Source organism: Frankliniella occidentalis, unplaced genomic scaffold, assembly GCF_000697945.3.
Source record: "Frankliniella occidentalis isolate FOCC.00 unplaced genomic scaffold, Focc_3.1 Scaffold247, whole genome shotgun sequence".
Classification (NCBI taxonomy): domain Eukaryota; kingdom Metazoa; phylum Arthropoda; class Insecta; order Thysanoptera; family Thripidae; genus Frankliniella; species Frankliniella occidentalis.
The window spans coordinates 522,918-536,683 of NW_026267373.1; the positions used below are offsets into that span (position 1 = coordinate 522,918).

Below are 13,766 nucleotides of genomic sequence, written 5' to 3' on the forward strand. Positions count from 1 at the left end.
GCTGTATAAGGAGATTCTGATACAATCACAATACAACTGAAATTTTTTTGATATCTGAACCATAGAAGAAATTTCTATATAGTCACCGTGAGTGGTACTAAGCGACTAAAAAGAAAATGGGTAAGATGCAAAATGATATAGAACTACAATGAACCTTAATGTAAAAGAAATGAATTCTGAATAACCATCAGGTCACAGCATTAATTCTACTTTCCTTTTAAAAGTTCAGTAGAGTTCTGAATGCTTCATACATACACCACGTCTATCATTTCCTTAAATGTTAAGGCAATGAAAGAGACTGAATCAAATTGTACAGGGCTAAATGCTGTCAAAGCCTTACAGATTTACAATACGTAAAGATTAGGAGATCATCAGGAGCATTACGTAGCATTTAGTTGATATGATATTGAACATAGATAAGATTTTAAGGGAGGAACCTGCATTACACATTTAGGAGGATTAAAAAATTTAATCTACCTGACGATTAATAGTATTGTAGTAATTTTATTGCTCCTCACACATAATGTATTACCTACACAAAAATCTCAGACTGGTCACTCAACTTATTATCTGTACCAAAAACTTACATTCAATGTTTGTTTAATGGCAAAAATCAGCACACACAAGTTGGAATACATGGAAGAGTATGCCTAACAGATAGACCAGCATAACACATTCACCAACTACAGTACACTTGAGCTATCATACAAAACCACAGCATACAAATGCTGGAGAGAATAAATGAAATTAAAATTTGGAAACAATTCAATTATATAAAATTTCTTTTAAAAATGACATATAAACACATTTACAAAACATTTACTACTTACAGAACTGACAAGAGACAGGATTGCTGCTGTTCTTTGGGTTGATAAAATTTAATAAAATCAATATTATGAGAATGACTGTAACAAGTAACTTTCCCTAAAATATTCATCTAAAAAAAAAAAAGGGAAGGTATTTATTTAGGTTGTACCTAACAGATGTTTAACAATGAATTAAAAAGTTGAAACTGGCAGTTACATCAAAGCTTCAAGACTAGGTGGCAGATAGGGGCATTCACAGACATACTACTGAACACAAAATGGAGTAATATCTATGACACAGGCTTCATCTGGCCTTGGACCAACCTATTCTACGAACTTTTCTGGACTTTCCCTTTTTTGAAGGAACTGATACTTCACCATCTTTCTCGATTTTGATCACATTTATTCGAGGTTGTCCAGAAACACTGCTTTTGCGAGAAGAGTCTGTTATAGAAAGAGAACTACGAAGTTTCCGTTTAATTCCACACTTTCTCTGAAAGCTTGGTGGAGAAGAAATACTGTTCGGAACCTTTGAAACACTTGATTCACTGTCAGGAGAGGCAAGTGTTGAGTCTGGTTCTTCTAAGCTATCTTTACTAGATTGTTCTTTAAGAATATCTACTTCTTCAGGCACAGCACCAAGAACATCTCTTCGCAATATACACCTGCGCTTTGGTTTATCCCATCCAGTCATGTTTCTACGTTTGCGTTTCTTCTTCAACCGCCTGTCAGCTTCACAGGTGGATGAGGTCCCGCACTCAGAACTATTGCAAGATGCATCTACTCCACGATCGGTAGATGAGTCCTCAACAGTACAGCAACAATCAGAATAACTGTCCAGGAGACTGAGGAAATCCATGGTAGGCCCCCCTCTGGGGTCAGAAAGAACATCACAGGTGCATGACAACTCATCTAGAATTGCTGGATCAATTAAATAGTGAAGAGAAGGGTCTCTATCCCTATCACTTTCTGACACACACTCTGGGACACTTTGTTCATTAGATGAGATGGGTTTCACTGGTTGTTTCTTACGACTTCGGCCTTTAATATATGGCTTAGACTGACTAACATCCTGCTCCTTTTCTATGTCACTTGATAAAACAGGGACAAGGCCAAGCATAGAATCGATATTTCTAGCTATTTCTTGGATTTCCTCTTCTCCAGTAATGTGATCTGCATTGCTAGGTGCCTCAGCAGCAACAGCGGCGGCGGCAGCAGTAACAGCAGCAGTAGCAGCGGCGGCGGCAGGAGCCTGTGTGCCAGACTGAGGTGGTTTGACGGTGGCACTCTTTGTCTCAGGATCAATTAGTTCACTAGGAACAACCTCAGCAGCAACAGCCGCCTCTGGTTCCTTACTACTACGGCGTTTAACAACACTTGAGAGGATGGCAAGTGTTGATGCATGACACCGAGGAGACTTTCTAGGCAGGCGTACTGAATTTTTACTTCTTCTTTTACCAATTGAACGCTGCCCAATGCCCATGTCCCTTCGAGGCAATTGATATGGGAGAATTACAGAACTTGGTTCACTTACAGCAGGGAAAATTAGCTCATCACCTTTATCTTGTCTTTGAAAAGTATGGAACCAAACCTCTGAGCTAGGAACAGACTCAAAGGAGAAATGAAGATCATCCACAGGACATGGTGTCCCATCAACAATTTCTTTAAACACCAATTCTTCAATAACAGGAACCTTGACCTTTTCTGAGGTTGCAGGGTCGTCATTTTCCCCAGAAGCTGATGGAGACCCATGAACACGAAGTCGTGAACCTGCCAGCTCAAATTTGTAATAATCAGCGTTGTCGTTAATAAAGGCTTCAGCTTGGGTACGACGCTTGCGGGATTTACGGTAACCGTTGGTGTCAGAACTATTTAGTTGACTTGAACTACCACTTTCTCCAGCACTACAACGTTTGTAGTTACCATCACTTCCAACCTGAATAGAACCAAATAAAATTTAGTTAAACTGAAACAGGCAAATACAAAGTTCAGACAACAAAGAGAGAGCAGCTTACCCTAAGCCGTATGCGATGCGGTTGATCTCTGCCACGACGACCACTACTACTTCTCCTACCATTCCTTTGGCTGCTCCTACTGCGACTGCTATCCATGCCATTTTCACTCAGTCCATTGGAATCAGTTCCACCACTTTCATCATCATCTTCACCTCCATCTTCTTCCTCCTCCTCCTCTTCTTCTCCTTCTTCTTCATCTTCATCAGACTCTGTTGAATTCTCAGAATTAGTTTCACTTCTGGTTTGTTCACCAAACATGAAGTTTTCCGCTTCATCACTGAGAACAGAGAGCTCAGAGCGTCTCACTTTTTTGAATCTCACTACCACAGGCTCCTTCTCTTCTTGTGACCCAGTACGGTTTGGAACATTAGATTGACCATTGACAGTTCCATCTGCATGATTTGACTGGACAAAGAATCCAGTGGACCTCAATTTGCTGTTCAAAACCTCAACTTTGTAATACCCTCGATTGTCCTCAATCAATTTTTCTTCAGCCGACAATCTCTTGCGTCTAATTGATCGATTTCTACTATGAGTGCGAGGAGGTCTAAGTTCTCGTTCCCTGGATTCTTTCACTTCTTCTTCAGTCTCCTCTTCTTGAGGAGCTGCAGTGGCAGTGAAATCATCTTGACCAGCAGATTTATCATTGAAATCAACTTTCTCAGACTTCTCCCCTTTCTCAGGACTTTCCACTCTATCTGCCAGTTTATCAGGTTTGTTTTTCTCTGATTGACTGTTGGGTAGGGAATCTTCCTCAACAACATTATTCCATAACTGGCTTCTCGTTCGTAAATTATGCCCTCTTTCACTCAGTGTTGGTGAAAGCAACGGCTGTTGACTATTACTATTCAGCAGAGGATGACTATTGTCACTCAAGGCTGGTGAAAGCTGAGAAAGCTCACTTCTTGCAGGTCGTCCTGATCTGAGATAGTGCGTTCTTTCAGTCCCAGGGGCAATTTCAAGCAAGTCCTTACAATTTACTGATATTGAACGCTTCTTTCTGAGTTGAGCAGCAGTCAGTCTTTCATCAAGAAAGATACCATTGATATTTTCCCGATCACCTTTGTTGCAGGTGAAGCGAGTCTGGACATGATTTGATATGCCATTACACTGCACCTAAAGAGAAAGAATAGGATAGATCAGATGACTTAAATAATTACACTGTATGAGAATCATTAAAACAATGCAAGTTCTTTACCTCGAGGGCTTCCTTGCGTCCAACCATTTTGGAAGGTAAATTCCTGTCATCGACTGGTTGTCTCATGATGGTTGCAGTCCCATTTGCGTCTGCATCGTCACCTTCCTTGGCCAAGGGGGCTATCTTTTCCTCAGGCTTGCTGCTCCTGTTGAAGAGCAACAAACGGATAGGGTGTCAGAGACAAGGTCTCAGACGAATCCCTACCAACACCACAAATATTAAAACCCATCCATGCAACATAAACCTACATACACTTCCAGCACCATCAACAATGAAGACTGAACATTCTGCTCAATCAACAAGCATAAGATGTAACATTTACCTAAAGGCAGAAAAGATATTGGAATGGAAAACAAATATGAAACAGCAAAACAGAAAGCTACATGGTTGTGACATGTATGCCTTTCATAAAGCCTTTAAACGCCCATAACCAAAAAAGGGGAATTTTAAAAACTTCTTGATAACAAAGTTCCAGAATGTAGTACATAGATGCACAATAATTTAGGCTCAAGAAAGAACACATGCATTGCTATTTACCGTAACCAATAGTCAGGTCAGATAGAAAATACTGAAAGATATGGTAACAAAATCACTCAAAATTGAGTGAGAGTTAAAAAATGTTGACATGTTTTGATTCAGTACATATATACATACAAGTGAAAGACAGAACCAAAAATGGAAATGAAAGTGTGAAATGACAACTGACACCTCCAAAGGGAAAACATATTTACAAGGGAACTAATGCTTACCTGGTATTCACTGGAACTAGAGAATTATAAAATGCCTCTAAATTCAGAGATTGTGAATTAATGCGGCTGTCAAGTTGGGCATAGTTTTCAACATTCAAAGAATATTCTTTATGGGCCTGGGTCAAACAATGCCTCCTCAAATCTTGATAATCAACTTTACAAATTTCACAATATCCAGGCAAGGGCTCATACAAATCAGTCTCTTTCTTAACCTCAGGGAATAAAGATCTTTCAGGGTGCCTTTTGGATGGCGGTCTCGGAGGCACTAAGTTAACACTGCAACGTGAAAAATGAGCAATTCAGATTTTTATAGAAGATCATGAACTGATGAGAAGGTAAGAATAGACTATGCAAAACTTGCCTTTCACTATCTTGAAACACAAAATTACTGCCCTTCCTAGATGGATGAGCACCACAAGCATTCCTTTTAAGAGGGGATAGTGGCTTTGATGGTGAATTCTTCTTTCTTGGAGATCGTCTCAGCCCTAGCTTGAGTCCTTTGCATTGGGTTGTGACAGATGCCTCTTTTTTATCTTTACTGACCTTAACCTCAGGTTTAATCTGATTTTTGCAAACTGTTGAGGTGGTAGGCTTAAGAACAAAGGGAGACGTTCCTGGCTCTGAGTCTAGGTTTATCGAGGGCCAGCAAGGAAGGTCTTTGTATGAAGGCCGATGTTGCCTGAAAAATGACACAAAATCGAAAATCAATACACATGATATATGCATCAATTTACAGAAAAGCTAAATACTAATGTCTAATAAATTACCTGTCTGTGGCTTCAATCTTAATAAAAAATTTCCCTGTGCGTAGCTTAACTTTATTAAAACCTGTGTCAGATTTACGCTTTGTGGGAACTGGTGAATTATCAACACACACTTTCTTGTAGGTTTGTGCGATTTTCTGCAGAAGTTTACTAATCTAAATGGGAAACAAATATTATTTAAAACAAGAAAAGACAGAAAAATAAAGACATCCATAACATCTGTAGAAGGGCCACAGACCTTTTCAACAGGCCAGATAGTAATACCCCAGTTTTGAGCATCAACTAAAGGATCTCTGGTAATAAATTGAGGCTGGGAGCGAACTCGCTCCAGCATAGCCTCAGCACGAGACTTCTGAAAAATTTGAAATTATTAGAATTTATTTAGAAGGAATAGGCTTACTCTGAACAAAATATGAAAATAAGTTTGGGACTTACAGGTTGACGTCTTCCTCCACCAACGGATTCACCAGGTGAATCAAGGGTGGCAGGAGAGAAATTGGACCCTCTGCTATTGCCAGCTGGGGATGCAGCAGGTGAGAATAGATGTGGTAAGGGAGATGGAGAGGGGGATGGCCTAGGGGTTCGACCAGCATAGAGAGGACTCCCAGCCACTCCACTCTGCACACCTCCTCCCCATTCTGCTCGGTCAGTGATGACAAGGTCTACTTCTTTATGTATAAACGGGTTGACCACCTGCAACAAACAGGTCCATTAACACTTAGCAAATGATACCTGGATGGATACCTTACCCTATAAAAACCTCCACATAAATTGGGAAAATACATTACAATGAACAAGTTGAATAATAATAATAAATTGTTTCATTGTAGACAGAGGGTGATTGAGGATGATTTAGTACAATCAAATTTAACTATGAATGCACTTTGACAAGATTTTATAACAACGGGAAAATAAACTATCTGACAAATGTGTGTCACAAGGGATACATTGTTTACAAACAGAAGTAAATTTTGACATGGATGTTCCACATATCACGTAACAAAATGCGCAGTCACCGGAGAGGTCACATTCCAGGACATGAACAAACTCGTTCGACCTAGTAAACAGACTAGAACCTAGCCAAGTTCTGACATACCAAAAATATTGAGGACGACTGGAGACAACATAACCTCAAAGTAATGAAGCTACAGACTGGTGCCTCCGAGTCAGAGGAGGGGCGGTCAAGGAAGGGGGGGAGGGGAAGATGAGAACTCCCGCAATTTTCCCGTCACCTGACAGTGACAACAGCGTGACGATCACGCCACGAGCGTCACGGAAAATCAGAAAAGTGTGCGTGGCGAGCGCGCAACGGTACGCGACGCGTCGCAAGCACAGAGAGCTGCGAGAGGAGCGAACCAAGGCCCAGCAGGGACGGGACGGAGAGAGAGGGGGGGCCCCGGGAGGGCCGGGGGGACGCCCTGTTCAGGTCCAAATAAAAACAAATAAAAGCCCAATGGGCCTTTAAGACGTTCCATACGACCAAAGCCAACATTTTCAAAGACCGTGCTTCCCACCCGCGGCCCCAGTCACAGCATCAGAGCTGATCCGCCTCGGCCGTCTTTTTCTTTCTTGGGCTGCAATGGCCTGCCGTCACTTACCTCGGCATTTACGAACGTCCAGCAGCCAAGAGATCCACCAACGCCCGTCCAAACGAAAGCGAGAACTTTTTCACGTCATTAAAGCAACGTTCGCACCCGGCTAGGAAACCAAATTTCCCAACAATAAATCAACGCATTCAGCCTGTCACAAAATGGCTTTTCTCTCCCCGAAACGTTTACAGCGAATTTGCCAGACAGCGTCGCTAGAGGGCAGCACCGTCGCCAACAAAAAAGATGGCGACAGCGTGCGCTGCGCAGCGTAGTGCTGCTGCCGCCGCCGCCACCGCCGCACAACGGCCGCCGAGGCAGGCTAGGCGGGCGAGGACGAGGAGGTGGATGAGGGAGCGGGGCGGGCAGGCCTCGGGGACCGCGCGCAAACCACCCAAAATGACGCGATCAATCAATTTCCTGCTTTCCGGACCAATTGGAAGCGGAACAGCACTCGGGCGGTGGGCGGCTGACCCCTGCGTGCATAGGCCACGCGGCGGGCTGCTTTTCAGCTCCTGGCACTCATGTCTAGTTACAGCGCTGCCAGATTCACCCCAAAACGGCACCAGTTTAACACCATTGAAGGCTTTCGCGCGTCTTGAATCAGAATGCACTTTCCTCCAAAATACCGGGACTCGCCTCGGAACCACGATATCTCCTTAATCAACGCGATAAGCGTCTCGCCTGGCGTTGTCAGGACACCTCTCAGATTGAGGACCGGGACGGGGGATCTCTTTAATTTCGTTACTATTCTACCGACTGCAAAGCGTTAAACTTGTGATCTCGCAGCCCATACACCTTTACTGGGTATCTCCAGGGGGAAGACCACGGCCAACATGGCAGCCACCGTCGCGCCGCAAAACTTCCCTCCCACAGTACCACGGCATCTGCTTCTGGTTCCGGAAACCCGCAGCGAACCTGTCCGCCGAAGCAAAAGAACGATGGACCAATCATGATTAGGGTACCCGCTGCTGATCAACATCCCTCCGTCAAGAGGAGCAAGTAGCTCCGGGGCGGTCCCTTCGCTGGCTAGCTCGCTGGCTCTGGCATGGTCGGAGCGGGCAAGGCACGCTGTGCTGGCCTGCTGGCTGAGAGGGAAAAGAGGGAGGGGAGGAGGGGGAGGGGGCACACGACGCGAGGCCTGCGAGGCGCGAGTAGACGCAGCGGCTCACGTTCGAAAATGCCGTTGAGCGCCTCCTTCCCTCCTGCCTCAGCGAGCGGCGCCGAAAGATAGAGAGAGGAAAGAAAGTGTCGTCGCGGAAGGCGTGCAAGCCGTCGCTGCGCAACCCTGCGCGAGTCCGCGGCCGAGGAGGGCCGGACGGAAGCGGCAGAGGGGCACACCGCACCGGGCCGTGCAGTGCTGTGGGATCGAGTGGGATCCGAAACCTGCGGTCACGGCATAGGCTCGCCTTCACAGTCACTCGGGCCGGGCCCGGGAAGGGTGCGGCGTGGCGACGACTGACACGGGCTGTTCGTTGCAGTAGAGTGGAGCGACACCAAAGCTGGCCCCAACGAACGGACAGCAGGGCGGGGCGGGGCTGGGCTGGGCGGCATGAAACAGGAAAGGGAAGACGGGAAGCGGTGGGGAGAGCCAGGGCGGGAGGGAAGGCGCGGGCAGGCGCGCGCAGCTACACAGCACACAACAACCAGTAGAGCGTCCATTCCATTTCACATGGCCCCAGGCCTGCCCCCATCCCACGCCATCCCAGCACAGCTCAGCACAGCCCAGCCCGCTCGCCCCTTCCCTCTTGGCCCCGGGGTGGGGGAGTGGGGTGGGACGGGGTGCGGGACGCGGGGTCAGAACAAGCAGGGGGTGCCAGGGCCAGGCCAGGGGGAGGAGCTATGGCGCTGCCAGGCGAGGCTTGTCAAACGCCCTACCGCCCTACCCTCGCCTCGCCCCCGACGCACTCCCACTCTCCTTCCCTTTACCCTGGCCATGCCTTGAGCACGGGACGGTGCAGAAAAGCCATGAGAATGAGAGAAGGGGCTAAAACAAAACAAGCGCATGACTCACGAAACACACATCCACACCACACACGAGCAGCCTCGTCGGAAAATCAATTGCCCCCCCCCCCCCGACACAATTGGTGCCAACAAGCACCTCACCCTTCCGAGCACCCTCCCACGCGCCCGGGGTACGTGGCCCGCGACAAGGTTCTTTCGGCGCCACCGGTCGCCACGGATGTAATCCGCACGGACCGGCAACATTTTAGGTAATCCGGCCGTGCATTCAACTTTCGCGCCGATGAGGGGGTCGACGGGAAAAGGGTGGGGATCATCCATTCCGAGAAGGCAGTGACACTTTGCCGGCCGCACCAGGGGGTGTCACTAAATTTCAAGCAGCAAAGCTGCAGGCAAAGCTGCAGGCAAAGCTGCAGGCAAAGCTGCAGCTAGCTCCAGGGATGAACCTTAACAGATTGACTTTCTCACCATCTATTGACCGTACAGTAACTAGAAAAATACTCACTCCTCCGTAATTTTTGATAGAGGTCTCAAGTCTTGACGCTGTACTGTGATTTCTTATATCAAAGAAAAATTGCTTCCCGCCGAATGGCTTGGCTCCTTTTTGTAACTTTAAGGCAGCTGGAAAAAAGATGAAATAAGATGTAGTAGAACAATATATTTAATCAAGAAAGCATGACAGCATTTTCAACAAATAACTGGTCAATACCACTGACACGAAAAGTGTTAAGCGGAAAAGATTTGTGACGCGCAACAACTCTGTCAGATTGATAAGGTATGTAATTTACAATAGAATGACAAATTTGCTGATTATAAAAGTACAAGAAACTAATAAAACTACATAGATAATAACAAATGTCAGTTACTGAAAAGACCGTAGAACTTACCAAATTGGCTGTTGTTGCCGCTATTACGGCTGGTGGGAGCTTGCTTACTAGTAGGCGGCTTTTTAGACTTGGTCGGTGAGAGTACCATTATCCAAAACTGAGCAGCATCAAGCAGAATGCTTCAAGCCCACCTTGGTGGCAAAGCCAAAGGCTTCTGCTTCGTCTTAATTCTCTTGGCCGGGAGCACGTTGAACACTGTGTCGTCCACACGGCAGCCTTGGGCGACGTCTTTGCGCAGAGAGGACATTGCGAGGCGCGACCTCAGATGGCTGCGGGGGGCGAACGTCGTCTGGGCGACAGTCTGAGGACCAGCTGGGGCCAGCTCGATGTTATCGGAGGTGACGAGGAGATCCACCGCGAATCACGGCTGAAGACAACATTCTCGGCGCCCAACCTACAGGCACTCTCAGCACTCGCACGTCTACCCCATTCATTTCATTATTCCATTAGGAGTCACACGGGCAACACGCGCGGCGTGACTCGCACCTCCACAACACGATCGCGTCCGGGCCAACAAACACACGTCAAAATGTGCAAGACTGTCGAAAACCTTGCGAAATATCCAGTAAATTACTGAGGAGCTTAACTGTTACGCCGGGAATTGTGTTGCTTTTCAAATCGCGACTTATCGTTATCACCGCCTGATAGAAACTGCCAACTGCCAGGATGTTTTTATCCATCGCGATGACGGGCCAACATTGAAAAACGAAAATAAGCGGTTTTGTGATTGATTACAGAAGTTCACTGGGTTTCACGTTCTGTTAGGATTCGAGTGGAATGCTACTTCTGAAAAATGTCAGTTTCCTGTACGAAGTTGTCAAGGGAAAAGTCTAATCGCATCAGACGAATGTACGGCTTCCCAGGTTTGCCAACAACACAAAAGTTCATCCTTTGACGACCCCAGACTGTCAAAACATCCAAGATGGTGGACGTGTTAGCATTGATCGACACAATAACGAAAGAAGATAATGAAGTTGTATTCATTGAACAGTTTGTCTCCGATGTCCGTGATTTTAGTTCCCAATATGGCAGTGATATTAGCATATCTTACACAGCATATAATTTAGCAGGGAAGCCTAGCAAGTACCCTGACTATGGAGACTACCCCCAGGCATTTGTTATGGTATGTTGTGTTCATGTAGGTCAACTTTATTGCGTGTTCACCTATCATTTGACTTCCTTTCGGTCTCTGAGAACCCTTCTGACACAATATTTCCAATTATCTTTCAGTCTCCCTTACGGATACCATTTGTTGGTTCTTGTGCCTCTGCAACGATTTGCATATTGCCCCGCTGTTATGTTGTTGTTGCTATATCTTTAATGTAGATGATAATTTGTCTCATGCCTACAATCATTTCATGGTTTTTCAGCGAACATATGGGCGGTGGTGGAAGGAGGCACCATCTGGGGTTAGAGAATTTATGCCTCAAAATCAAGGCTCCATTATTAGTCAAGATTTTATCGGTAAACTTATTTACTACACATTTTCTTTGGCTTGCATGACTTAAACTTGTCATCAGTTAAGTGTAATAAATTTCTTTCTTTCTGTTTGATTTTTAGATGTCACATTTGAGCAGGCTGTGTACCCATTCCAAGTTAACATTTATGAAATCTACAATCCTGGGGCTCTTGTCCGTGTCTGGGCTCGCAGTCTTCAAGGAAAATGGGCCCTTCTCTGGGAAGGTGCAGCTCAAGCAACAAGGCCTATGTCTCGAATCTTTTCCCCTCCTCTCCGTACTATCCAATTTCCCACCAAGTATGAAGAATAGTGTATCATCTATGTGATGCCTAGTTTTTTATTTTTTTATGCTAGTTCCTAACTTGTCATTTTCTCAAATTTCATTTCAGCCTCCTCCGCCTTGAATTTGACCATTCGAATTTGGAATACTACACAGAGTTGGATGCAGTGTGCTTGGTTGGAACTTATAAACCTTTTCCTGAGAATAATCTGGGAACATGCCATACACTGCAAAATCCTGTTGTTAGAAGTAGAAATGGAAGCTCATCAAATTTCTCTGGGCTTGTCACTGTGGGCGACATCACTAACAGGGTTCAAGAAATGAATATCCACCAATTTTCACCACAGGTATTTTGTTAGATCGTAGTGCAAAATATTTTTACATCTTATATAATTTTCTAAAATATTAAAAAGCAGTTGGTGCCTGAATTGAATCATTGAATATTACTATTATTATTTTATTGGCTCATTTATTTTCAGGTTGACATTTCTAATTCAATATCATCCTTTTTGGACCATGAATTTCCAAACCTACTGAGACAAATTGAAGATATGCAAAGGGCAATCCCCAATCGTCCTGCATTGCCAATGTCTTCATCACAACCTCCAGAACTACCATCACATAGTGCTAACAGTGGAGCTTTCAGTAACTTGCCTGTAAATGTTCTTTCTTGTTCTTCCTCATTGCACAAGTATGTCTTTTCTGTAGCACACTAACATCACTCTTTACTTCTAGGATGAAAGTATCCTACATATACTTGGCTATTTGGATCTTAAGGACCTGTGTCGCTGTGCTCAAGTCAACCGCCATTTCAGAAGCTTATCTCAGGACCCCCATTTGTATATCGAACTTGGACTCAGGGTAAATTCATTCAGATTGATCAGATTTGATTTTTGTTTGTTTTACTATTTGTGAAACTTTCACCTTATTCTCCTATCTACAGAAATTTTGGCATTGTGTCAACCCAATAAGTTTGCAATGTTTGTTACCACGCCTTACTTATATACAAAAGTTGGACATGTCATGGTGTGGTAACTACAGAGATATAAGTCCAGATGATTTCATTGAGTAAGTTTCAAAACTTAAAATAATGTGTAAATTGTGTGTATAGGAGAGAAGATAACTTTAAGTATAATATTTCAGATTTCTGGAAGCTTGTGGCAAGAATCTTTCACACCTTCGCCTAAACTGCTGCAAATTTGTCACTGACTCCAGCATTGAAAAAATTGCTTCACTATGTCCTAAACTTGAAGGTACTAAAAATGTCATCGATTGTAAAATTGTATACTATTTATATTGTATATTCTATTAGATTAAGTATCTTGTAATGCTGTTATTCATTGTTTCCACATAGAACTTGCACTTCAGAACAATACTAAGGTCACCAGTCGAGGTTTCTTTTGTTTGACTTCTCTTCGTGGGTTGGAGAGGCTAGATTTCTACCGTACATCAATCACAAAAGAGGCCCTGATAGCGATTCTGAAATCATCTCCCCTACTAAAGCATTTGAATCTAGGTAAGTTGATCCACATTGGATATAGAATCTATCACAACATTTTGCTTCAACCAAAAAAAGACAAACTAAGCCGTTCAATTAAATTGTAGGTTCATGTATGCATATATCTTCCATGGATGAAGTTGTCCTAACACTCAGCAAACACAACTCAGAATTAGTTTCATTGGATCTTTGGAAATCATATACTCTGACTTCTGTGGGTGTAAATGCTTTAGGGAAGTGTTCAAGGCTTGAAGAGGTTGATCTCGGCTGGTGGTAAGTACTTTGACTGAACAAAGTTGACGGTATTAAGGAAAATTACAGATTGCAAAACTTCATTTTTTTTATTTCAGTTTGAGTCTGAGTACCCCAGGTCTAAGTCTGAATAGTATAGCATATGGCTGTCCTAAAATGAAGAAAATTTTCCTGGCATCAATGCGATGTCTTGCAGACTACCACCTTGAACCTTTCCTGAAAAATTGTTCATTATTGGAGCAAGTTGACGTCCTAGGATGTAGTGTTACAGCTGATATTATTTCTAGGTAAATTACATAATATTTTTAAA

General features: G+C 44.2%; 2 protein-coding genes across 2 annotated transcripts in view; one reads left to right on the plus strand and one right to left on the minus strand.

Moving 5' to 3' along the window:
• Positions 1 to 10,592, minus strand: part of LOC113203670 (uncharacterized) — a gene marked incomplete in the record, with an annotated part of 12,043 nt that extends 1,451 nt beyond the window's left edge. Inside the window, 10 exon segments of the mRNA XM_026418466.2 lie at positions 1 to 2,742; positions 2,822 to 3,937; positions 4,020 to 4,164; positions 4,769 to 5,044; positions 5,130 to 5,447; positions 5,536 to 5,687; positions 5,771 to 5,884; positions 5,968 to 6,225; positions 9,586 to 9,701; positions 9,968 to 10,592. Coding sequence (XP_026274251.1) covers positions 1,111 to 2,742; positions 2,822 to 3,937; positions 4,020 to 4,164; positions 4,769 to 5,044; positions 5,130 to 5,447; positions 5,536 to 5,687; positions 5,771 to 5,884; positions 5,968 to 6,225; positions 9,586 to 9,701; positions 9,968 to 10,055 — 4,215 coding nt within the window.
• Positions 10,593 to 10,715: 123 nt separating this feature from the next.
• On the plus strand, positions 10,716 to 13,760 carry LOC113203667 (F-box/LRR-repeat protein 4). Its single transcript, XM_052273111.1, has 11 exons — positions 10,716 to 11,090; positions 11,338 to 11,431; positions 11,528 to 11,723; positions 11,816 to 12,053; positions 12,186 to 12,362; positions 12,442 to 12,567; positions 12,650 to 12,774; positions 12,850 to 12,959; positions 13,061 to 13,222; positions 13,312 to 13,477; positions 13,555 to 13,760. Exons 1-11 carry the CDS (start codon positions 10,890 to 10,892, stop codon positions 13,745 to 13,747), a joined length of 1,788 nt encoding a protein of 595 aa, XP_052129071.1. The 5' UTR covers positions 10,716 to 10,889; the 3' UTR covers positions 13,748 to 13,760.
• Positions 13,761 to 13,766: the final 6 nt, after the last annotated feature.